General features: G+C 37.8%; 2 protein-coding genes across 9 annotated transcripts in view; one reads left to right on the forward strand and one right to left on the reverse strand.

The window, feature by feature from the left end:
* Prpf40a (pre-mRNA processing factor 40 homolog A) overlaps window positions 1-3389 on the reverse strand; it is a 49424-nt gene extending 46035 nt beyond the window's left edge. For 2 of the 8 annotated variants that reach the window (XM_029563433.1, XM_008832874.3), the window contains exons 1-2: window positions 2826-3389; window positions 1727-1858 (exon numbers count right to left, since the gene is read on the reverse strand). In XM_029563433.1, the coding sequence (XP_029419293.1) occupies window positions 1727-1858; window positions 2826-3227 (534 nt within the window). In that variant the 5' untranslated portion in view covers window positions 3228-3389. The remainder of the gene's footprint in view (window positions 1-1726; window positions 1859-2825) is intronic. The other 6 variants (XM_029563435.1, XM_029563434.1, XM_008832873.3 and 3 more) reach the window with 3 other exon arrangements.
* A 408-nt stretch (window positions 3390-3797) lies between these two features.
* Window positions 3798-25408, forward strand: part of Arl6ip6 (ADP ribosylation factor like GTPase 6 interacting protein 6) — a 28737-nt gene continuing 7126 nt past the window's right edge. The window contains exons 1-3 of the mRNA XM_008832877.3: window positions 3798-4373; window positions 5465-5518; window positions 18127-18259. Of these exons, the coding sequence (XP_008831099.1) occupies window positions 3974-4373; window positions 5465-5518; window positions 18127-18259 (587 nt within the window). The 5' untranslated portion in view covers window positions 3798-3973. The remainder of the gene's footprint in view (window positions 4374-5464; window positions 5519-18126; window positions 18260-25408) is intronic.

Consider the following 25408-nt stretch of genomic DNA (forward strand, 5'->3'; position numbering starts at 1 on the left):
GCCGCTCAGAGCTGGTCACCTAAAATAATGTTTTCACAGAAGCCATCAGAGGGAGAAAGAATTCTAAGCATTTAAGTAATCAGGTATACTTAATGGCACAGAGAACACACTGGTCTAGAAAAAAAATAGAAAATCAAAGTTCAGAGTATTTAAATAGAAGTATAAAACTAGCAAGTAAGCTTATTAGGAAGGTGGTCACTGACACAGCTAAAGAGAAGGGGCCATAAAACAAGCTGTGACTAGTTTATGCCAATGAGATACATGAAAATACTTTTAAAAAAATAAAATCTGCATTTTACTAGAAATGACTAGCTAGTATCTTGGCTTTGGTAGTGCAACAGCACCATCACAGCAAGGGTAAGCAGGTCAATCCCTTGCAAAACTTACCTTGATTGGCCCAATGGAAACAGAAGGCCCCAGAAAAGAGAGAAGCATCTGGCAGTAGCAAATTGTTTTATTTTATCTTTCTGTGGAAAGAAACTAATTTTAAATAAGAACCAGAGCATTTAAAGAGTAAATATTTTTTTTTTAAAGCTCATTTATCTAGTTAGAGCAGCTCTACCAAGAATACAAGAAGAGCTTCTTGCTGTTTAGAGATGGAAAGAAACAGAAGAGGAATCAGAGTTGTCTCTGCATCTCCTAGGGAGCTTTAAAATCTGGTTATTCTAGAGTAACAGAATAAAAGAATCTTTTATACAAAGAATTCCTGCAGGCAGAATCTGTTCAGTCTGGTGCCTTTGAATAAAGATTTTTTTTACAAAATTAGGGGCTATAATTCCAAATATAAAAGAAGAAAATCACTGGACACTGAGCAATTCTACTCTTATCTAAAGTTAGGTAAAAAGAGAAAGACACAACAAGCTCCTTCTTCCACTGCCATTTCACCAATAACCATAGTCATCAAGGCTTAAACAATTATCAAAGTAAACAGTACTCATTAGTGAAAGAAAATAGGCTTTCCAAAATATTTTGCTAACCTAAGTTTTTTACTTATCAAGATACTCAAATGGGATAACCCAGCCACCTAATGATCTTCATCTTATAGAACCTAGCACAGGAAACACAATTATTCATAATAACTGAGGCTGTTGCCTTTCTTGGACGCTCCTCTAGCAGCTCAGTTCTACCAGTCACTGAGCCAGCTTAAAACCTTTTGATCCAAATCACTCTCACAGAATATCCATTTATAGTTTATGCTTGAGATGGAAAAGGTAGCTTATAAGCAGAAGTGTGAAGATACTAGCATTTAAAAAAATGAAGCAGGAAATGAACTACCTATCTGGCAATGTCCTCTGAAGAATCAGTAATATAGCAGAAAATCCCTCTACATCAACCCCCAACAAGAAGATATTCTGAGAATAAAATTCATTCTAACTAAATCCTGAATAATTGCTATTTTTCTGATGTTATGTAGTTACATGGGTCAGCAAAATAATGTCACGTACCTGATATTTAGAACATTAACAATGGACATGATTGAAAAAAGTCACTAAGTTAAAAAGTCCACATGTACACTGTCACTTTTAAGTTAAAAAAATGTAATTTTGTTGAGGCAGTCAGTAAACTTTTTTATTACCGTCATGATTCAACATCTGTCTTATTTGAAACCATTATTTGGATGGAAAATAATCTTTAAACATCTGCAAATACAGTATTGACCTAGATTTTAAAATCTTGACACAATAAAATAAACACAAGTTAAAATAGAAAAACATAAAATTCTTACTTGTCCCATTGGAGGCCCTCCCATAGGAGGCATCATTTGTGGCATCATTCCATGAGGTACAGGAGGCATATTAGCTCTCTGACCCATAGGGTGCATTCCCATTGGTGCATAATGCATGCCAGGATGCCCCATCTGAAAAACAATGGAAAATTAAAATTTAGCAAGACACAATGAATGTTTCTCAAAAATGTCACTTCAAAACAAAAAAATCAATTACTTGTAAAGCACAACATTAGTCGAAGTGTGATTAAATTACTGGGTTAGTACATATTCCTGTGTAAAACAAAATGCCCACACTGGTAATTATAAGGAACCTGGAAATTCCGTAACAAAATGGGAAAAAGTAATATGCATTACTGGATGGTTGGATTATAGCCTCCCCCCCAGTAATTTAGCCAAATGTGATGTGACTCACTAAACTTACTCGATAGGTACTGAATGATAACACAACTTTGTCCCATTTTATACGGATAGCCAGCTTATATTACTTAAATATGCTAAATTTAACAAAACAATTTGAATGAGACTTTGTCACAAACATACTAGTTCCCAAGATAAAGTTCTAAAACAGATAAAAATATCAAAGTCTGCCATTCTGCCCCAGACACAATGCAAATAACATTCATTTTTATTAAAAATACACTTTCTTTCCATATTCTGTCCATTGTTCCTGCTCTGAAACTAATTATCCTATGCCAATTGTCCCAAGAGAGTCCCAGACCCCCCGCAAGGCACAGCTAGTAGAGGAAACAAGCTAAGGTGGGCTGCTTTGACGTCCTTGCCTCCGGTCTCCTACTGAAAAGCAGGCCTACACTCGGAGATGCTCAGCGCGCCCCAGGCGCCTTCCCAGCGCATCTGCTCAGGCCGAGACTACAGGAGCGTCCAAGGTCCCACATCTCTCCCTTTGTGCATCCCGCCCTCTAGCTCGCTCTCTCCCATGGGACGCAGCCCCCTCCGCCCCCCCCCCCCCCCCCCTTCCCTACATTCCCTCAAACCTCCTTTGGTTGGGTAACTGTCGTCTTCTCCTTTTGGAGAAAGCTTCCTGTTTCTGACTCGGGTTTTCATTGTGCCGCCTTCCCCTGCCCCACCGATCCCTTACCGAGGGCCGTCTCCTCAGGAAGCCGTCAGCAGAGACCCAAGAGCTGGAGCACAGGCTTGAGCCGGACAATCTCCGCTCCCCGTCCCCGGGACCCCGCGACGGAGGTTGGCTCTCCATTTCACTCACCATGAGGCCTCCACGCTCAGCTCCTGTCCCCGGCCTCATCGTCGGGCTCAGACTGCTCCGCCGGCGGCCACTGCCGCTACACATACCAACAAGAAGCGATCTGAGTGGCTGGCGCCCGCTGGGGCCAAAGGGTAAAGGCTGCCCTGAGCTACGGGGCGGGATCTGCGGGGCCAATAAACTGATAGGCTTCCGCACTGTCCAATCAGAGTGAGCTACCGACACGCAGCTCTGCGACGATTCGCCCCCAGCATCAGCCTCGCTAGGCGTCGCCTGCATGAAGAGGGGGGAGGGGGGCGGAGGAAGTTTGTGCGTCGAGTCCTCGGCCGCGAAAACTACACCAACTTCCCCCAAGAAAGGGGACGCAGCCACCCAGCTTCCCGGGTTCGGACCGCCTCACTCCACAGGGGGTGGGGCAGCGGCGGCCTGCCACCTTGGCCACCCCTGGCCCGAGTTACGTTCGCCCCACAAACCTGAGGCCGCCTAGGGTGGGGTGGGGGCGGGGAAAGTGGTGCCCGGCGTTAGTGGCGGCTGGGGCCGAGTACGCGTGCGCGCTTGCGGCCTTGGGGAGGGGTCCTGAGGTGGGGAGCTTGAGCTCTGAGCTCGCCACGGCAGAGGGATAAGTAGGAGGCCTCTCGCGCGCGCGCGCGTGGGGGGGGGCACACGAGAACGAGAAGGCGATTGGTCGTGGTAAAGCAAGGCCGAGCGGGAAGCTACCGCCGAGGGGGAAATCCTCCCGAAGGAGCGTGCGAGCGTGGAGCCAGTTAGGCAGTGTGCATCGGTGCGCCGTGGCCGTGCGCCAGGACCCGAATCGGAAAGGTGGCCTTGGCTGCCGGGGGGCGCGCGCCTCCTCACACCCGGCTCTTCCCTCCCGCGTGCTCGGCCAGGCCCTCCCCGCCCGTGCACCCCTGTTAGCGGCGCCAGGTGGTGGAGGCCGCCGACGCTCGTCGCTGATTGGCTGTTGCCGGGCGGGGTGTGGTGGTGGCGGGCCCTCCACCTTCGCGGGTCTCTCGGTCTTTCCCGCCATGTCGGTTGTGGGGAGTGAGAGATCTTTGGCCTCGCGCCAGCGTCGCTTTGCTATCCCGGCCGCTGTGGCTAGGCCTGTGTATTCCGACTTCACTCGGGGGGACGGTTGGGGTGAAGGCGAGGTCGACGGAGAGCAGGGGTGCGACCCGGTCGCCCGCGACTTGCGGTCCGCCTTCTCGACCGGGGCGCTATTGGAGCCCAGGAGCGGCCGGCTGCTCCCGGTGGAAGGAGACGGCTCGCCCGTGCTGCCCGATAAGCGCAACGGCCTCTTCCCGGTGACTGCGGTCGGCCACGCGCGCGCTCGCCGGTGGCCCGTCCAGGTCCTCTCTATTCTCTGCTCGCTGCTGTTCGCCGGCCTCCTTGCTTTCCTCCTCGCCATCGCCTACCTGATCGTTAAAGGTACTGCTGACCAGCGGTGGTATCAGTCCCGAGTCCCACTGAGCCGGGCTGACTCGCCTCCCTCACGCTTTCGCTCCCCGGAGCTTCCCCTCAACGGCTGTAGCTTTCCTTGCTCTTCGCCTTTTGTCTTCGTTTCCTAGGAGAGGTCCCTGGTTCACGATGAGAATTAGGACTTTCTATTGAATCAGTATTCGAAGAAACATCTTAAGGCATCTAACACATGCCGGAAACTAGCACTATGCAAAGCACCCACTTTAAAAAGATTATTTGAAAACTGCATGAAACTAAACTAGGCTGTATATTGAAATGCTGATTCGCATATGTTTTAAAACATTCTACGCACTTCTCTAAATAGAGAAGTTGAAGGACAAGGATTTCTAGCCCACTTTCTAGCTTTCAACGTCTATAGGCAAAATAATCAACTGCTTTATAATGTAACACTGCGTAGTATGTAAATTATATTGCAGCACATTTATTCTGAAATGTCTGAAGTTGACATACTGGTAAAACTAAGGAAGATAGATGTGATTTGAAAGACCCCGCACCAACCCCAAAGGATGTGTTGTAGAGTACCGTATTTATTGTAGTGGAAAGAATCAGATTTGAATTTAAAGCTCTTCGCCAAGTTATTGAGAAATAGGGAACTCAAAACAGAGTATCTTGTATTAACACTTGTCCTCGAAGTATTAGCTTTTCTGTTTAAATCTATTTAACTCCCGTTTTTCCTTATTTCCTCCCATCCCCTAATGGAAAATAGAGAAGTTTGCTTGCCATTGCTTCGTATCTGTTTTACACCCTTCCCCTTTTTTTCACTTCAACCCTGACAGTTTTATTTTTCTTTTGTTCTGAGAGGTCTTTTGTATCATAGTATCGTCCAGATTAAGCAAACTTCATTGCAGAAGACATGGGTATTTTGGAGAGTGAATCAAGGAACTGAACTCAAAAATCTGTCTTAAGTTGGTATATCATCTAAACAGCCCAAAAGGATAAACGTTCTCAATTTTTATTTATGGCAGTTGACTCATGTAAAGTCTTATTTACGTGCTGAAGAATCTTCACTTTTCTACCTATGTTTCTCTTTGTACTTACAGAACTGCATGCAGAAAATTTGAAAAATGAAGATGATGTAGATACTGGACTGTTAGGTATGAACTTGCCAGTTTATTCATCCAATCACTGACTTTTTGTTTTTCTAAATTATGTTGAAGTTATGCAAGCTTAGGGATAAAAAGCTTTATATATACCATGTGCAGTTGATTCTGTCGTTTTTCATTTGTGTATGTTTGTGGTAAATGTTAATAGATTACCTTTTGGATATATATGTATTTTCCATAGTTTTATAATGGCCACCGATATATGTGTGTGTGTGTATTTTTAAAAAGCCAATATAACTATATATGACTTGATCCAGCAAGTACTTAAGCAATTTATGATTCTGTTCTAGAAGAGACTCCTTATTCCTTCTCAGGAATTTAAAACCCAAAAATTTTGCTTACAAATTTAGCCAAGATAAATAGTAGCAAAACAGAATTCAGGAGACTTTTAAGTTTAAATATTTTTGTAAGTGGCTTTTCTTGAGATAAAAATTTTAAAGTGAGAATTATTTACCTTAGTTGCAAAAATTGATGACTAGGTAAATCAGTTGAGTTTCTGTGGTGACCACAATTATGTAGTTTATAGGTTTGTAGTGAACAATTTTGTTGATGGTATCTCTCTCGGACAGATAAGTTTTGAAGAGTTTAGAACTTTTTTACTTAGGACAATGATACAAATTTAACTATCAAAATTCAGAAATGAGGAAAAAACTGTGCCAAGACAAAAGCCTTTATTTTGAACCATGGATAAGTGAAGAATATAGTCAGTATCATTTAATAGGTTAACTCAGTGAACTTCATAGGGATTAATTTTAAAGTAAGCCTAGTTTGGTTTGCTAGCAAATTACAACATGTAGACAGAATAGCCTTCTGCTAGAAGAACATTCTTTATTATTATTATTTTTTTTTTTTTAATTTCTTGTGTATGAGTATATTGCCTGCATGTAGGTAAGAGCACCTGTGTCGAACAATGCCCACAGAGGACAGAAGAGGCCGTCAGATCCCCTAGAACTGGACCTATGGACAGTTAGCTTCCATGTGGTGCTGGGAGTCGAACCTGGGTTCTGCAAGAACAACCAATGTTCTTAACTGCTGAGCCGTCTCTCCAGCCCTAGAAGAACATTCTTTAAAAATTTGTTTCAGGGCTGAAAGCTTACCTCAGTGGCAGACAGCTGGCCTAGCATGCACTTGACTCTGATCTCTAGCACCACCAGAAAAAAATACCTGTTTCAGAGACACAATGCCAGCATAAGTTCTTAGTGAAATTGAGGTGATTGTGGTAATGCTTGTCTTTATGTTGTTCTAAGCTTGAATTCTCTCCTGTTTAAGGAAAAAATAACATGCCAGGTTCTTTACAGAGCATTTTGGATTGGTTAAAATTCTTCTTGAGGGCCTGGAGAGATGGCTTGAAATTTCATAGTCTTTTGATTATTACCTTGCCTTTTGGGCATAATTATTATTGCTGATATATGCTATTATGTTGATATTTCAATGATACATGTTTAAATTCTCACAGAGGACCCAGGTTCAATTCCCAGAACCTACATATTGGCCAACAGCTGTCTTTAACTCCAGTTTCAGGAGCTCCAAGACCCTTTTCTCCGTAGGGATTGCATGATATGGGTGCACTTAAATCATGCATATAAAAGAAAAATAATTTAAAAATTTTTATAATTATTCTTAAGACAGTGGGTAATTGAAAAGATAGGCCAGTTCTATTAAACTTTGATTACTCTCCAAATCAATGATAAGTTGATTAATTTAGATACCTAGAAAAATTGCTTCATTATCTTAACCCAAGGAAATGCCTGTGAAATTATATTCTTATCCTTTTTACACTTGATATGAAAGTTTGATATAAAGACATGAATAAACAGCCTAAGTTTTGAATAAACTTGAAGTTCTCCATCATGTAACCTTTTTATTATATGAGAATGATAGTATATTTGTATTTGTTTTGGATTATTTACTAGAAATTTCATAGTCTTTTGATTATTACCTTGCCTTTTGGGCATAATTATTATTGCTGATATATGCTATTATGTTGATATTTCAATGATACATGTTTAAGTTTTATTGTAAAACTACACCAATTCTTTTAAAGGTTGATTTTTAGAAAAAAAAAAATATGGGCACAGTAAAAAAGAATTATGTTTCTAGGCAGATAAAAATTTTGAATACTGAAAATATTTTTAATGCAGTTGAATCCTGGTCCAAGATTGGAATAAAGCTTAGTAAGATAAGACTATAGTGGTATCTCTTATTTTTATATGGATAATAGTCACCTGGGGACTTTCTTTTTGAATAAATACCTCTAAATTTTGATTTAGCCCAGGGTTGGGCCCAGGCATATTGAGCGTTTTATAAATAGTTATTATGTAGGTGTTTTAAGGACCTCAGTTTGAGAACTCTTGAAGGCTTTGAACTAATTCCCTGCCTACTCAGGAACTCATTTTTCAAAAATGTATTAAAGGGTGATTAAGATCCTGAAAAGATAACTAGTCACAAACTAGTAACAAGAAGCAATGTAAATCCAAATACCTTTTAAGGGATCATACTTCTGAAAGTATTAAGGTACTACAGTTTTTAGATATTTGCTTCCTAAAAAAAATTCTTCACAGGAAGCCCTACATACAGATTTTCTTTTTTTAAAAAGTTGGTAATGAGACAGTTTTGGGGAAGTTAATTGATCCTGTTCACAAGTATCATAGAATTGGGTTCTAGTTGTATGCAACTTTACTGCTGAAGTATTGAGGCAAGGTGATTTGATAAGATGAGCTGCTTTTGGAACCCACGCTACAGAGTTTTTAGGGATTGGGCTCTCCTTTTATAATTCTGCAAGCCATTCCTTACTATACAACAATTTTTCTAGGTAGGTTAGTAAAATTATTTAGCTACAGTCACATTTCACTCATTCCGTTTAAGATTATTCTCAGACCACATTGATTGCACTGAGCATGTACGTTGAGTTATTTAATTTTGCACATTGGCTTTTGCATCTGTTAAATTTTCTAAGTTTTCAAACTTTTGACAGCTTAGTCCTATTTCCAACACTGCACTATTTCCTCTAATCTTTAATACTTCCCAGGAATATGACGTGATAACCTTTCATTTCAAGCAAACCTGAAAAATACATAGTACCATATAAAAATTGTAATGTGAGACTTGATAATATTAGTGTGCTGTGAGTGTGCTTGATAGTGCAGTTAGCATGCTGTTAGTGTTTTAATAACCTGTGCTGGACCTATTGCTGTGTGCCCTAGTAGCGAGTTATTCTTATTTTTGCGCTGACCATTTAGTTCTCATATTATACCTGATATATTCCCAAGCTTTTGCCCATGTTCAGAGAAGAAATAATTGACATGTGCTGAATTCAATTAAGCCAGATCATTTGAAAGTTTTACCAACTTTCTTTACAGCAATAAATAAGATTTCTATCATGACTTTAAGATACAAAATATTAGAAACATGGTAAAAAATTCAAAGACAAGCCAGAATGCTAGGGTGGACAATTCTCAGAAGTTTAGAAAACTCTCACTTTCTTCCCTGAAATGAAAAATTATCTAAACTCAGAATTTGATTTTTTAACCACCATATCGTTCTTTTAATTAGAATCCACAAGCTAGTTAGGAAATAATACAGTTTAGCTGCATGTGAATGGGGTAACTCAAGTAATTTACCCCAAAATTCTTAAGTATATTAATTTTAAATTGTGAAACCTCATAAGAAGTATATCTAAAGAAAAAAAGAAAACAAAAGTCAGTGGACTAGAAAGATATAACCAAAATTTTAGTTTATCTGAGTTATGGATTGTTCTTATTTTAATATTTTTTCTGTTTTCTATAATACTTGTATGCACTAAAACTATTAAGAGAGCAAAAATTTAAAAACAAAAAAACAAAAAAACTTAAAAAACACAAACTTTTCCAGGCCTGGTAGTACATTCCTGTAATCCCAGTATTTGGGATGTAGAGGCAGGAGGATCCAGAGTTCAAGGCTGTCCTCAGGTCCACAGCACGTTCAAGGCCCATTTGAACTATAAGACTGTCTCTAAAAGTACATAAAAGACAAAAAGTGCACATTTAAATTTAGCGATATAAATATTAATGATTAACATTGTTAAAGAGTAACACTGTATTTTTATATTATGCCAAAATGTTAATTTTTTTAACTACTTTATATTCCCTAAATTTAAACTAAAACTTAATATGTTACTATTTTTTATGCTATGAGATAGTTTAGGCAGCATAACAAGACAGGGACAGGATGGCTCATTAGCAGGAATTATCAGTATGTCCTTATACTACTATGATTAGAGGTCTGATTCTCAGTAATTACTAGTAATTAATAATAAGAAATGGACTTTAGAATCTCTAAATCTCAAAACATCGATTTCAAAGTGTGAAGTATTGTAAGGCTTGTCAACATGGTTGAGGGTATGTTTCTTAGAATAATGAAATGGATGTCAGCTGACAGAATCATCTGGAAAACAGTATGAAAATTAATTTCGCTAGTCTTCACTTGATCTGGAATCTCTGATACAGTAGTCTGAGATGGAACCTAAGAATTTGCATGTCTAGAGAATTTCTAGTTGATGCTAATGCTACTAGTTCAGGGCTATATTTTGAGAACCCCTGGCTTAGTAGTCTAGTAGATCCTAAACTTGACATAGCAAAAACAAAATAAAAAATACTAGGTTTTCTTTATTGGTTTCACAAAATCATAGACACTCGTTTTTATTTTAAATATTTTATTTTTATGAGTGTATTGTCTGCGTGTATGTATGTAAATGGGTCCATGTCATGTAATGCTCATGGAAGTCAGAAGAGGACATAGGATCCACGGAACTGGAGTTGCAGACAGTTGTTAGCTACCGTGTGGGTGCTGGGAATTGAACTCGGGTCCTCTGCAAGAGCAGCCAGTGGCTCTTAACCACTGAGCAATCTCTCCAGCCCCCAAATATCAGAATCTTTTGTCAATATCTGCATTAATCAAAATCCTTTAGTTGGCTCTATAATGTACAGTATACCATCAAAAGTCAGTAAGAACATTTTTTGGAAGTATTGAAATTTCATGACATTCTTTTGTAGAGGTCTTTCAAAGAATAAAGAAAAAAATGGCTATATTATCATTTCAAGTATGAAAATAATGAAATGTGTATGAGGGAATCCTCTGTAAGGCTCAGCAACCTGGGCAAGAGGTCAGATTTGACCTATGTATGTCTCATGTCTGCTTTCATTGTAATCCAGTAAAGACATGAACTAGTCATGACCAAGACCCTCTGGCTCTAAAAACGGAAAATATTAAAAATACAGTGTTCTCATCTAGTTAGTCATGTAACGGGAAGTACTTTATTCAGGAAGAACCAAAACATCTTTTGACATAAGGATGCATGGCAGTGGGGTTTGGGTGATGGTGGTTTTATTTTTGTTTTTCATATTTTATGGTACCCAGACATTATAATCTTTTTAAATGAACAAATGCTAAATGCATACATACACACACACACACACACACACACACACACACACACACACACCTGTGATTGGAAAGAAATGGGTGGGAAAAAGTTACTGGAGTGATAATTTAATCATTTATAAATTTGAAAATTAAAATGCTTTGCAAGTTAATGGAGCAAAGAGGTTTGTTATCCTCCCTTCCCCAAGTCATGAAATGTTTAAAATTCTTTCAACATTGTTTTTATAAGTGTGAAGACTAAGCAGAATTAATGATAGACTGTAGGTGGTAAGAGATATATATCTAAAATAATGTGATCAATATTTATACAATGGACATAAATGAAACTAGTAAACATTTATTTACTGTCAGGAAATGCTCATTCCTGGTTTACATTACTTAAAAGCAGGGAACTTGGGAGTAAAGACTTGAGTTTGCTGTGTTTATTAGAATCTTTAACATGTTATCTCCTACTGTCATTCTTCTGTAAGTTATTAATCAAATGACTTAAAAATAAAGGAAATAAAGTCTGTTGGACTAAGATGATACATAATGATGACTTTTTCTGGTATATATTGAGCAAGAATCAGCAGAAAATAAAGATTAAACAGAGTTAGCCATAAGTTAATTGCTCAGTGATTTGTACATGAGTCCATCATACTTTCCTTTCAGCCTAATATGGAAAGTTTATAGAAATGCAGAAAGTTACTAATGTCCCTTTTGAAAGTTAACTACACCTTGAAACAAAATGAAATATATTTTGAAAAATGTACCAACAAAAGGATTTGAGTAGGAATCTCCACTGTCTCCTGCCTTTGCATTAGTAGAAAACGTTGAGTCCAGTAGAATTCAGTTGGTGAAAAACATGAAGTCTCATCATTTCATGAACTAAAGATTGAGCTAAAGAGAAGAAAGATTTGAACATTTACTTCAAGATCTGCACCTTTAATAGCAGTTCATACTAGAAATTTGTAGCATAGCCCTTTGTTACTATGTGCTAATGCCCAGGAATGTTATTTGCAACATTTTTAATAGTGAAAACACTGAAAATAATTGCAGTGGAACTGGAGCTGTGTGTACTGATATGAAGTCTTCAACACAGAGTGTTAGGTGAAAGCCAGGCGTGGCAGTGCTCACCTTTAATCTCAGCACTTGGGAGGCAGAGGCAGGAGGATCTCTGTGAGTTCAAGGCCAGCAAGTCTACATAATGAGTTCCAGGCCAGCTGGGGCTACAGGGAGACCCTGTCTCAGAGAGACCAAAAATTTTAAAAAAAGGAAAAGCAGGAAAAAAATATCTAATGTGAGATAGCACTGAGATTATAGAATTGTAATCATGATGGAAAATCTCAAGAATACTTTTTAAAGTGAATAACATTTTTTAAATTATTTATTTAATTACTTTTTTTAAAATAACAGAAAAAGTTACCTCTATAAATAGTAACCATGGAAGATGAGATGGCTACTCTCAGAATACTTTTCATAAATTTGATAGTTATGCTCTGAAAGCTCTGGAGTGGAAAAGTTTGTCTTTAAATAGCCAACCATTTGGTTATTTTTAAATGTTTTATTTCTTACGTTTTTTAGGTATCTAGAAGTTTGATCACTCTGTAGTAGTTTGTACTCTTGACTTTTCTTTGTTTGTTTTTGGTTTTTCTTGGTCTTTTTGAAACAGTCTCCCTGTAGACCCAGCTGACCTGGAACTCACTATGTAGACCAGGTTGGCCTTGATCTTACAGAGATCACCTGCCTCTGCCTTCTGAGTGCTGGAATTAAAGGTGTGCGCTACCATGCCTGGCACTCTTGACTTTTCTTCATTAGCATAATGAATTGTAGCTTTTCACAAAATCTTGTAATTTACGCCTTTTTTTAACTGAGTGGCAAGAAAGTTGAATCCCAGCCCTTATGATGATTTTTAGTCCCAGTTTCTAAGGGCTGGTTATTGTGCCAGAATTTTGAAATTGAGATGCATTCTGACCCTCAGGACATTTGCTGAAATTAGTTACTGTTGAAACATCTTTCATTCTGTTCTGGATGTCCTTTTAGATGTAGCACTTAAACCATAGGACCATCTACTATTCTGTATCCCACTTAGAGGTATCTCCAGAAGGATACCTGGGCCCATCTGCCAAGATATACAAAACCACATTCCCTCTCTGGTATATAGCTTTTTCTAGGTGGCCTTGTCAGGAAGGCCCAACAACATTCTTCCTTCTCCTTTCTATATACAAGTCAGGTGCAAACACAACCAATTTTATTTCAACTGGGTATATCTTTATCCCTATTTTACACAAACATTTCATCTGAATCATAATCAATTCATTCTCTGTGTTGAAGAAGTTTTATGTTTATTTACTTCCTGTATCTGATTAAATCTATATACTAGTTTTGTAATTATTTTGCAACCTAAAACTAGAGAGACACAGGCTATTTCTACTTTCTGCTTTGCCATGTCCTTGTGGGGTAACAACAAAGGGGGGTGGGTCAGGAAAGGGAACTATCAGGATAAAATATTTAAGTTAGTCTTTCAGAAAACACATTTTCTTATTGCTTAATTATCTTGATTTGCATACCAAAATTTTTTATCTGTTACTAAACTGCACATGATATACAAACATGCAATGCAGATATTTCTTACTTTGTGTGTGTGTGTGTGTGTGTGTGTGGTCTTTCTGAGGTAGGGTCTCCCTGTAGCCCCAGCTAGCCTGGAACTTGCTATGTAGACCAGGCTGGCCTCAAACTCTCAGAGATCCTCCAGCCTCTGCCTCCTGAATGCTGGGATTAAAGGTATGCACCACCATGCCAAGCTATTAGCTATTTTTTGCTAAAATATTCTATGGCAGTTTGTGTAGCCAGGAAATTTGGTAATTCTTTCTAGCCTTTATTGTTCTTCATCTTTCCTTCTGGTACTCGGAAGCACCTGATGTGAGCTATTTAGTAGTGCCTTAGTAAGCTTGTCTTATAAAGAAGCATATAGATATGGTACAGCTCCCCTACCCCTCTCCTGTTCAAAGAGGACTGCCTTACTGGAGAAATTTTAGAACATGGTTTTGCTTTTACTTTTTAAAGATGGTTTCATATAGCTCAAGCTGGCCCTGATCTCCCTGTATGTTGAGGGTGACCTTGATCATCTGATCCTTCTGTTTTTGCTTCCCTGATCTTGGAGTTGTGTGTCTACCACATGTGTTGCTGGGGAGTAAACTCAGGACTTCGTATATGCTACACAAAACAATCTGCCAACTGAATTATATCCCTATCCACTTTTAATTTTTTAAATAGATTTAACAATCACATGGGTCAAAATTAAGAATACATAAGTATATCCCTATCAGGCTTCTCCTGTCCCCAACTAGCCATTTCTTCTACTTATAGAGGACCAATGTTAAATTCTTAATTTTTCCTGGAATTTATCAGTAGCTAAGTAAACTATATACTCATTTTTCCATACATAGCATATGTACATAGGCATCTATATACTAGATTAATTTTTTATTATAAGTATGTAGTTATGAACCTTTGTTTAGTCTCACTAGACAAAGATTTGTGGGGTTTTTCAAAACTGCATATTATTAATATATATGTTTTTTTAGTGTACCTATACTGTACTATCCATTTATAATTTTGTTTTCTGTAGTTTTAGGTACCTGTGATCAGTGGCAGTTGAAAAACATGAAATGGAAATTTCTAGAAATAATATATAAGCTTTAAGTTGCACATTACTCCAATTCCTACGCCATCCTGCCTGGGACATGAATCATTCTTTGGTCTAGTGTATCTATGTTGTATGTGCTATCTGCCCATTAGTCACTTAGTAGTTGACTTTCTAGGTTATCACATTAGCTGTCATTGCAGTTCTTGTGCTCAAGTAACAGAGGCCATGGTCACATAAGTTATTACAATAATTTATAAATTATTGGTGTTAATCTCTTACTGTGCCTATCACATAAACTATATATATATTAAAAAGAATCCCCTTCTCCCTCCCTCCTTCTCTTGTGCCCTCCTCCTTTTCAGTTTCAGGCTTCCATTGTGGTTATAAGAGCTTTACAAAAAGCTGTAAAAGACTTCTCAGTGATTCCTTCAATACCTTTATGTCATGTATGTAAGTGTATTCGTGTCATGCAGTGCCTTCAGAGACCAGAAGAGGATGTCGGGTTCCCTGGAACTGGAGTTAAAAATGATTGTTAGCCACCATGTGGGTTCTGGGAACCGAACCAGGGTCCTCTGCAAGAGCAGCTAATGCTCTTAAATGCTGAACCATCTCTCCAGCCCTGTACTGAGCACTCTTCCCTCACTTTAGCCCCAGTACCTTTATATGTAGATCATTGATGTTCCCTTTTATTCTCCTTTCCTTTTTTTGTATATTATTTATTTTAAAGCAAGGTTTTTCTATGGCAAGGTATATGCTGGCCACAAATTCAGAATTCTACTCTCTCAGTCCCAAAATCCTGGGATTACAGATGTGTACCACTGTGTCCAGTTTATGCCTGGCTTATGAATATTTTTTTAACTTAAAAAAAATTATTGAGAATTTCATACATGCATGTAAGGTGTTTTAAGCAAATCCACACTCACTCCCTCTCCTCCAACTCACCCCATATCTCCCATCACTTTTTCCTGAACAACTTCGTGCACTCTTTCTTTTTTTGCTTTTTTTAATGGGGCTTTTTGCTACTCTAACATTCCCCTCTGAAGAGGTAACTTTAAAATCTTTTAGGGATTAGATAAGAACTCCCAAGTACTTTTGACATTTTTGGCCTTTGGAATAGAGTATGTTGCTAAGAGGCCCAAAGATGTTTTGATTTTTAGCCAAGAAACTGGCTATTTTTCTTTGGGGTCTTTTTATCCTAACTGCCTAGCCAGTTCCTACCTCCTATTCTTATCACACCGGCCTCTGAAGAGGTTACCCATATGCTGATAGGGATTCGATCATAGACCGCTCTGGCTTCTTCCGTGCTGAACAGGGACACAGGGTGAGGCAATTGGGGTACCCCTTCAGTGGGTCTATCTAAAAGATTCCCAAATTACATAACTCTTAACTGTAGGGAGAAAAGAAAGTCCTGGACTGGTGCCTAGGAGATGTGAAGGAGAAGTAAAGGAAGGAGTAGTTGGCATTAGAAATTCTAGACAGGGAACCAGAAGAAAGTCAAAACAGCAAATTTCAAATGTTCATATCAGAGTCCATTGGAATTTCTTAATGAGAGCTTCCAAAAGCACCCCTCTGTTGGGTTCCTCCTCATTTTTCTTTTGTCTGCCAAGGCTGGACTCGAGAGTGATGGACTCAGGATTTATTTTCAGGCACTTTGATAGCTGTTGGAGTGGCTAGAATCAGTGTCAGTTCCCTATCAAAGGCTTCTAGATAGGGGGAGAAAAATTTAGCCATCATTTTAGAACAATAGTGGGTTGTTTGACTTGAATCAGTGCCTGTTTTTACTGGGCTAGGGTAGTTGCTAGGGATTGAGTTTTAGTGCTCTGTATCTGCTAGGCAAGGAAGGACCTTACCACTGGGCTACATTCCTAGCCCTTATTAACACTTTTTTTTTCCTTTTTATGATAGGATATGCTCTGTAGCGTAACTTATTTGACCTTTCTTCTAAATATTATATTTTGTTCTCCCCCCATTCTTATGTTAGTGCCAAATGTTTTAAATACTGAAGGCCTGTAGCATTCAGTACCTGCTAGAATTTGTCTGCTTGCCTTTGAGTATTACTGTTTCATCATATGAACTTTAGAATTAGCTTCTTTTAAGAAAAAATGCTCACTGTCTCAATCTGAATTCTGATGTTATCTCCTTTGAGATTTCATCATATAATAATTAAAAATTATTACATTATTACGATCTTTAGCTTCTAATTTATTTACATTCTTGTTCATCCCCAGAATTGCTACTCTGTGAGGGGAACAGTGCTTTTTGTTTTGTCCCAGTAGGCAAAACAATAACAAACATGATAGCTCTTCAGTATATTCTGTTGAGTGGATAAGAATTAAGTATATGAAAGAATTTTAAAAACAACATTAGGGGGCTAGAGATAGTACTTGTTGGTGTTGGGAAGGACCTGGGCTTCATTTCCATTACCCGCATGGTGTAAGCTCCTTCCAGGGGGATCCTATGCCCTTTCTGGACTCTGAGGGCACCAGACATGCATGTGATACACATACATCATGCAGGCAAACACTCTTATACACAAAATAAATATCTTAAAAAATAAAAACTTGGCATTAAAATAAAACTGTATTCCTGCTAACTAAAGTTAGATTAATAATAGGTCCTTTTTAAGGATTTTTTTTTAAATGTTAATAATGTGTATGCATGAATGTGAGTGTGGCTATCTGTGCATGAGTGCGGGAGTCTATTTAGGTAAAAGAGTCAGAGCCTCTGGAACTGGAGTTCAAGCAGTTATGAGCTGTCTGACAGGGGTGCTGGATATCAACTCAGGTACTCTGAAAGCATAGTACTCATTCTTAACCACTGAGCCATGCATGTCTCCAGCCCAGATCGTTATCCTTTTAATTACTTTAATGGGTTCTGAGTAGTATCTAAATCTCTTCATATTAATATATTACTGTCACTATTTATATCTTTTTTCTTCCACTTTTCAATCCTAATCACTTTCCTTGAGTTCACTATAATACCATGCTTTTGACTTAATTCCTGTGAGAAAAAGAAACTTTCAAATTGACTGAAAATAAAAGTTACCAACTTATTGGTAAGTTAGGTCAACTTTGGTTTACGTTTTGAACAAAGCTGATGAATCAGTATTTAATTTTCATAGGAAAAGTAAAGAGAAGATACTCTGTAATTGATTCATATGTCAAAAATGTTTAGCATAGAATGAAAGAAATCACTTAGTACAAAATAATAAAATATGGCCAACTATTATTATTCATGAAGTTAAATAAAGTGTTAAAAGTAAAGTGTTTTCACTATTTTTGCTGTAGTTGAATATTATTAAGCCAAATACATTATATTCTTAGATTGAGTTTGTCCTCCTTTCCACACAGAATACTTAAAACATTTTCACTTATACATTTAAATTTACATTTTAGTAATTTATACTTTATATGGGTTAGCATGTGGTAAGCTTAGATCTCTTGATGTAATGTCAGTTAAAAGTCAGACAACCAAGAATTTGCATCATCTTCTGAACATGAAGATCCTGGCTTAAACTGTCTTAATGATTTTTTTTCTGTCTCTTCCCATTAAGGATTCTGGACTCTGCTTATAATCTCCCTCACTGCTGGATTCTCCTGTTGCAGCTTTTCTTGGACAGTGACTTATTTTGATTCTTTTGAACCAGGAATGTTTCCTCCTACTCCTCTTTCACCTGCCAGGTTCAAGTGAGCATTTCTAGTTTATTTATTCATTTATTATTAATTTATTTTCATTTGTTATTTCGTGTGGTGTATTTTAAACTAATTCTAGCTCTGTTAAAAATACTGCAGTTAGCTGGGTGTGATGGCACACGCCTTTAGTCCTAGTACTCTGGAGGCAGAGGCAGGTGGATCTCTGAGTTCAAGACCAGCCTGGTCTACTTAGTGAGTTCCAGGTCAGCTGGGGCTACAGGGAGACCCTGTCTCCAAAAGACCAAAGAAGAAAAGAAAACAAAAAACTGCAGTCGTTAGAAGCAAGAGACTGATCATTTGTGAAATATGTTGAATTTCTAAGTTTTGAATGTATAAGATATAAAATGACACATGATTTTTAGGTTCTGTGCTCCACCTTTTAGGTAACCAAAGAAGGTTATTTTAAATTTTCTATCTTGTTAAGCTAATTTAAAAAAAAAGATAAAACTCAAGGAATTAACTAAGAGGTGAGAAATTTTCGTGACTATCTTTTATGGACAAAATTCCATCTAAAACAGTTTAAAGTAAAAATTAATGACAATAGTTTGAAAAGTTTTAGTACCTGTATGGTCAGACTTACACCAATTTAGTAATGGAATTGGACTTTTGTTCAAGATTAGGCCTATACCTCAATTACTAATTAACATGCCTCTTTGGTGCCCAATTTATAGATCCAGACCAGATTAGATTGAATGTCTCTGTAGTGGAATTGGTTTAAAATTTTTTGGCTTGTGTTTTCTGTGTTTCAAAGAATTTTGGACATTAAGTAGGCAATGATCTAGTGCAAGGAAGACCCTCATTTTAAGTGCTAATTTGCAGAGAGTGTCAGAGTTCTCTAGTTTTCAACGAACAGAAGTGCAGAGGAGGTTGATAAAGACTTGAAAATAAATTCAGTTAAATTTATATTTTACGTCATGACAGTTGTTACTATTATTGTTATTACCAGCCCACCTCTTAAACAGGTTAAGAGATAAGAACATCTAGAGAAGGGGACTTTGTGAAGGTAATATAATAAGGATAGTTATATTCATATAATGACAATAATTGATAATAATTGGTATTATTAGTAAATTTCTATGTCTTTCACCCTCGATATAATGTGTTTAAAATTTTTGGCTTCACTTCAAATGTGATTATATATTGTTTGTGTTTTTATGCATGTGTATGTTTTATAAACCCATGTGTGTGTCTGAAACATAAAATCTGTACTTACAAATTTATGTTTGTGGTAGGTAGATTATTAATGTTCTAAATTTACTAAGAGTTACTAGAAAGCTTACTTGGCTCAGAGCTAAAGAGTTCAAATTTATTTTCTTTTTGCCGTCTATTAAAACCAGTACGTTTAGTACAGTATGAATTGTGTGTAATATGTTATAGAAAAAAAGTAATCTTACACTTTTCTTTTACTTATCTCTGACTTCTTTCTTGAAATTCTCATTCTGTATTTCCATCAGTTTAGTCGGACTTTTGAGGATTAAAGACTTTTAGTGTTCCCTTAAAGATCTGTTAAATAATTGGTATTTTGCTAATTTTTAAAATAATTATCTTTATCTTTTTATTAAATTATAACTAGAAATAAGAGACTCCTTTTTTTAAAATATTTTATTTATTTTTATTTTAGGTGTATGAGAGTATTGCTTGCATTTATGTGAGTGCACCCATGTTGTACAATGCTGCGGAGGTCAGAAGAGGGCTTTGGATTCCCCTGGAACTGGAGTTAAGGACGGTTCATAGCTGCCATGTGGGTGCTGGGAATTGAACCCCGGTCCTCTGTCAGTGCTCTTAACTGCTGAGCCATCTCTCCAGCCACGGGACTCCTATTTTCAAATGTATATTAGTCTCAGTTTTAAAATGAGACAGTTTTAGATCACATGCTCTGATTATGCAGTTTAAAAATTTTAAATATAGGGGCTGGAGAGATGGCTCAGCAGTTAAGAACACTGGCTGTTCTTGCAGAAGACCCGGGTTCAAATCCCAGCACCCACATGGCAGCTAACAACTGTCCGTAACTCCAGTTCCAGGGGATCCGACAGCCTCTTCTGTCCTCTGCAGGCATTGCACAACACGGGTGCACTTGCACTTACCTATATGCAGGCAATACACACACATAAAAATAATAAAATTTAAAAAAAATTTTAAATATAGTTCGAAATATGTATACATATTTTAAAATATTTTATTTATAAGCTGGGCATGGTGGCTCATGCCTTTAATCCCAGCACTTGGGAGGCAGAGTCAGGTGGATCTCTGTGAGCTTGAGGACAGCCTGGTCTACATAATGAGTTCCAGGCCAGCTTGTGCTACAGGGAGATCCTGTCTCTAAACACAAATATTTTATGTGTATGAGTGTATTACCTGCGTGTGTATAAGTGTGTCATGCAGTGCCCAAGGAGATCAGAAGAGGCATTGGATTCCCCTCAGAATTGGAGTTATGAACAGTTATTAGCTGCCATCTGGGTGCTGGGACTTGAACCTAGGTCCTCTGCAAGAGCAGCCAGTGCTCTTAACCACTGAACCATCTCTCCAGCCCCTCAAAATATATTTTAATATGCTGTACTCATGTCAGTTTCTTAAAGTAAATACAAAATATAAACACAATACAAAAAATATTTTGTATCTCTACAAATGAAGGTCTGGATATATGCACATAAGCACTTATATACAGTGATAATCAGTTTGAAAATGAAAACATTGCCCTCTAGTGTTCATGGAAAACAGAGTTACTGTAGAAATGCCTAAGTACATATTCACTCTACAACCAGTAGAGTGAGTCCTTGTACCTTATACAGTGAAATAGCCTTTCTCTTTTGAAAAAGTTGAAATCTTCAGACGATTTACTTAGAAATCAAAGATCAGATATATTTCCCTAATGTGTAACAATGTCTTGATTAAAAATAGGTTATATATTATACAACCTACAATAAATAATGTTAATATAAACATATTTCCTGAATGTTTAAAGATATCTGATTCTTTGTTGAAAATATTAAAATAGGACTGAAGTTGTAGCTCATTTGGAAAAGTGCTTGCCTAGCAGTCACAAGGTCCTGAGTTTGATTCCCTACCACCATACATGCTTGTACCCCTAGCACTATAGATGTAGAAGCCAGAGGATCAGAAGTTCAAGGTCATCCTTGGTTGAGGCTGCGTAGCAAGTTTGAGGCAAGCATGGGATACGTGAGACCTGGCCTCAGAAAGAGAAAAGAGAAGGAGGGAAATTAAGAGAATAGAACAAACCAATAATCAGGGAAATGACCATCAACATTTTAACGTATATCTTTCCATTCTTTTATTTTTGTTTGTTTTGACACAGGGTATCCCTGTAGCCACAGCTGCCCTGGAACTTGCTATGGAGACCAGGCTGGCCTCTATCTCACAGAGATCTTTGAGCCTTTCTGCCTCCTGAGCGCTGGGATTAAAGGCATATGCCACTACACCAGGTTTTACTATTTTACTATTTTACCATTTTAAAAATGGTAATTGGGAACACAGTGTACATAATCTTTTGTATAATAAAATTCATAAATGTCCTTGATTTATTAATATAGTCTTGGTATCCTTTACAGAATAAAATGTGGGTTTAAAAAAATTCAATAATTGTGAAGGAAAGAAAATCAAGAATACTGTATTTACTATGATTATGAATTGCATTTTACTGAAATAAAAAATTCCCAATAAAAACATGTTGATATTTAGTAAATACATGCTAAAACATTTAATGAAATTGGCAGTCTAAATGAATAACTAGATTAGGGGTTGTTTTTATTAAAAATTTTTACTGCCTTTACTCTGTGTGTGGTTGCACATACAGATGTTACACAACTTGCTAGAGTTAGTTCTGTCATTCCACCATGTGGATCTTGGGAATTGAACTCGGGTCATCAGGCTTACATTGGCAAGTTTCTTTACTCATTGTACCATCTTATCCACACACATACCCCCAATATATCTTTTTGACTTAGCAAAGCCTATAAATCCATATTCCTGTTAAAGTCCATTAAGTGCATATTTGAAAATACAGTTTAAGTTTCACTTCTAGAGCAGTCATTGTTACAGTTTGCACGCTTTACAGCTGGGTAGAACCATTAATGGTTTTCTGCCTTGGCAGCTTGCATAGTATCATCTGATACTATGAGAGCTAGTCTCAGGGAGGAAGTTTCCAGGTCAGTTCCAGCTTGATTGGTGCAACTCTTGTGGCCAAAGAATGCCCTGTCTTCAGCAGTAGGGTCTTACCTTCCAGTTCTGGGAGGCAATCAAGGTCTGTGACAATAGCCTGTATTATTTTGGGAGTCCCTTAGAGTGCCCTGATCAACAACTGAAAGGGAGGTTTCCCTTGCGTGGCACCGTGATTTTTGTTATATGGCCTTCTGCTATACATATGTACACATACGTGTGCATATATATGTGTGTGTATGTGTATTTTTCAGTAGACTTTGAACTAATACATTTCCCTTTGGCTTTTCATACCACCTAAACATTATCTGTCTCTCCTTTCTCTTCCTGTATAGTCTTTCCTGTCCCCTCCCCAGTTAAGTAATTCTATTTTGATAACACCTGTCTCCTATTCTCCCCCTTTCTCAAGCTCCTTCCCCTTTGCCCCCATGGTTCCTTTCCATTTTCATGGCTCCCGTGGTTACATTAGGCTATATACTCACATCTAAGGATTTGGAGCTAGAATTCACAAATGAGAGAGAATATGCATCGCTTGCTTTTCTGAGTCTGTAACAAATCAGATTCTCTATTACCATGAACTAATGAAACAGATGTCAGATGGCTAATTGCAGTAGGAAAGAAAAGCTGCTGACAAAAGAAATAGATCATGGTCTTGGCTTTGATATCTGAGTGTCATGAAGTTTCATTATCTACGGACTGCTTGGAGCCGTCATTTGCAATGAATATATTAATGACTGTATTGATAATAGTATAGTGGAACTTCTGGAAGTGCAGGGTTAAAGTACATGCATGTCTTATATATTCCATTAGTACTGAATGAAGACATATATAGATGTAACAATCCTCTAAGAAGCTGTATTTATTTGGGGTTTTATTTTTACTCTGATCTGTTTTGCACCTGTTTGCTATTGTGTTCGCTTATGCTGTTTATGTATTATTTGTGAGTCATTATAAAAGCACAGTTGTCCACATGCACAGAGCAGCACGGATAAGACATACCTGAGGGATAGCACCTAGCACTTTTATACTTGGACCTTTTTCTGTGTGCTTAGCAATAAGTTATGAGAAGTAGCCTATTATATTAGAAAGGGCTTTGAAGTCAGAGAGGTGACTTCCAGATTCAGACTATGTATACTAGCAAAAGAATTCTTGAACAAATCAGTTAGCATGTAATATAAATTTACTAGTTAAGGCAACAGATATGGGGCAGGAGAGATGGATTACTGGCTAAGAGCACATGCTGCTCTTTCAGAAGACCAAGGTTCATTTTCATCATATCGGGCAGCTCACAACCTGTAACTCCAGCCCCAGGGGATCCGATTACCTCTTCTAACTTCAGCAGGCACCCACAGACATGTATGTATATCTATAAATAAGTAATAAAGCTAAATCTCTTTTTTTTTTTTTCTTTTAAATTAAGCTGGGTGTGGTGGTGCATACCTTTAATCCCAGAACTCAGGATGCAGAGGCAGGCTGATGTCTGAGATTGAGATCAGCTTGGTCTGCATAGCCATTTCTAAGCCAGTTGGGACTACAGGGAGACCCTGTCTCAAAGCAAACAGATACATCAGATGACAGAGCATGTAAAGTGCCAGAGCCTAGCTTAGCTAGTTTCTCTCTCCTGTACCTTCTTCTCCCCTCTTTGTGACTCCCCTCTGCCTCTGATTTTTTTTTTTAAACTTTGTGACTAGCATTTATACAAATTGATTGTTTTATTAAGTTAATTTGGTTATTTTTTTATTTACTCTTACGATTTTCACAATTCTTGCTCATAATCTTATTCTATAAGCATATACATCAAAGAATCAGTTTACAATTATTTTGTAACCTGAGTAGTAAAGCCTGTAAATCTATATAACCATTTTGAACAGTAAAACCTTGTGAATGTGTGTGTGGTTTTTATGTGTATATATATTTGAAATATATGCTGATAAAATTGTATCCTATTCAAATATAACTATATTTAAAATTATGGTGAACAGTTTTACTTTTTAGTGTTCTTTCTAAAGGTAGTTTAACATGCTACTTTGGTGTACACGTATGTAATATAACAACATGGCCATTGCCCAGGCAGAGTCTGTGATATGTGTTGTGTATGTGTGTATAACATGGGAGAACGTTTTTTTAATCCTACTGATTTTTTTTTTTTCTTTTTGAGAAAAGTTCCCCCTGTAACCCCAGCTGGCCTAGAACTAGTATGTAGACCAGACTGGCCTGGAACTCACAGAGATTTGCCTGCCTCTGCCTTCTGAGTGCTGGGATTAAAGTCCTGCACCACCATGCCCGGCCCTACCCAATTTCTTATTTGAGTTCATTTCTATGTAAATAAAATCTTTAAAGAATTTATAGCATTCAGACTTAGAAATCTCTTTGCCAATTTATTTCCAAATAGTGAACCTCATTATTTAAGTAAATTTACCAGAAGATCTCACTAAACCTATGGATTCTAATTCAGTATGCCTGAAATGAGGTCTTAGATTCTGAATTTTTAAAATCCCCAGACAGGATTGGTAATTGCTAGTCAGCAGATTTAACAATTTGAGTAGGGAGACTTTAGACAAAAATTGGCAATCTTTTTCTGAATTGCCAGGTGATTAATTCTTTTAGCTCTGTGGTCCATATCACCTTGGTCAAAACTCTTCCTCTGCCATTACAGCACCAAAACTGCCATAGATGATTTGTAAAGGATGAGAAAGGCTGGTAATAAACCTTAATTTACAGAAAAGGATAATAAGGGCAGGTGAGTCTTAATTTGCCACTACCTGCTTTCGAGGATTACTCTGAAATTAGGTATTGTTTCCAAAAGACTTAAGCTTTTTAGAACAATAGCAAAAATAGGTGTGCATATTGACCAGGGGATGAATAGGGAGCTCATTTGTTCAGACAGTGCCATTGTATATGACAAATGATAAAGTCTTAAGACTAAGACAGATTTCTGGGGCTGGAGAGATGGCTCAGCAGTTAAGAACA

This window comes from Nannospalax galili, unplaced genomic scaffold, assembly GCF_000622305.1.
Source record: "Nannospalax galili isolate Female #2095 unplaced genomic scaffold, S.galili_v1.0 scaffold376, whole genome shotgun sequence".
Taxonomy (NCBI): domain Eukaryota; kingdom Metazoa; phylum Chordata; class Mammalia; order Rodentia; family Spalacidae; genus Nannospalax; species Nannospalax galili.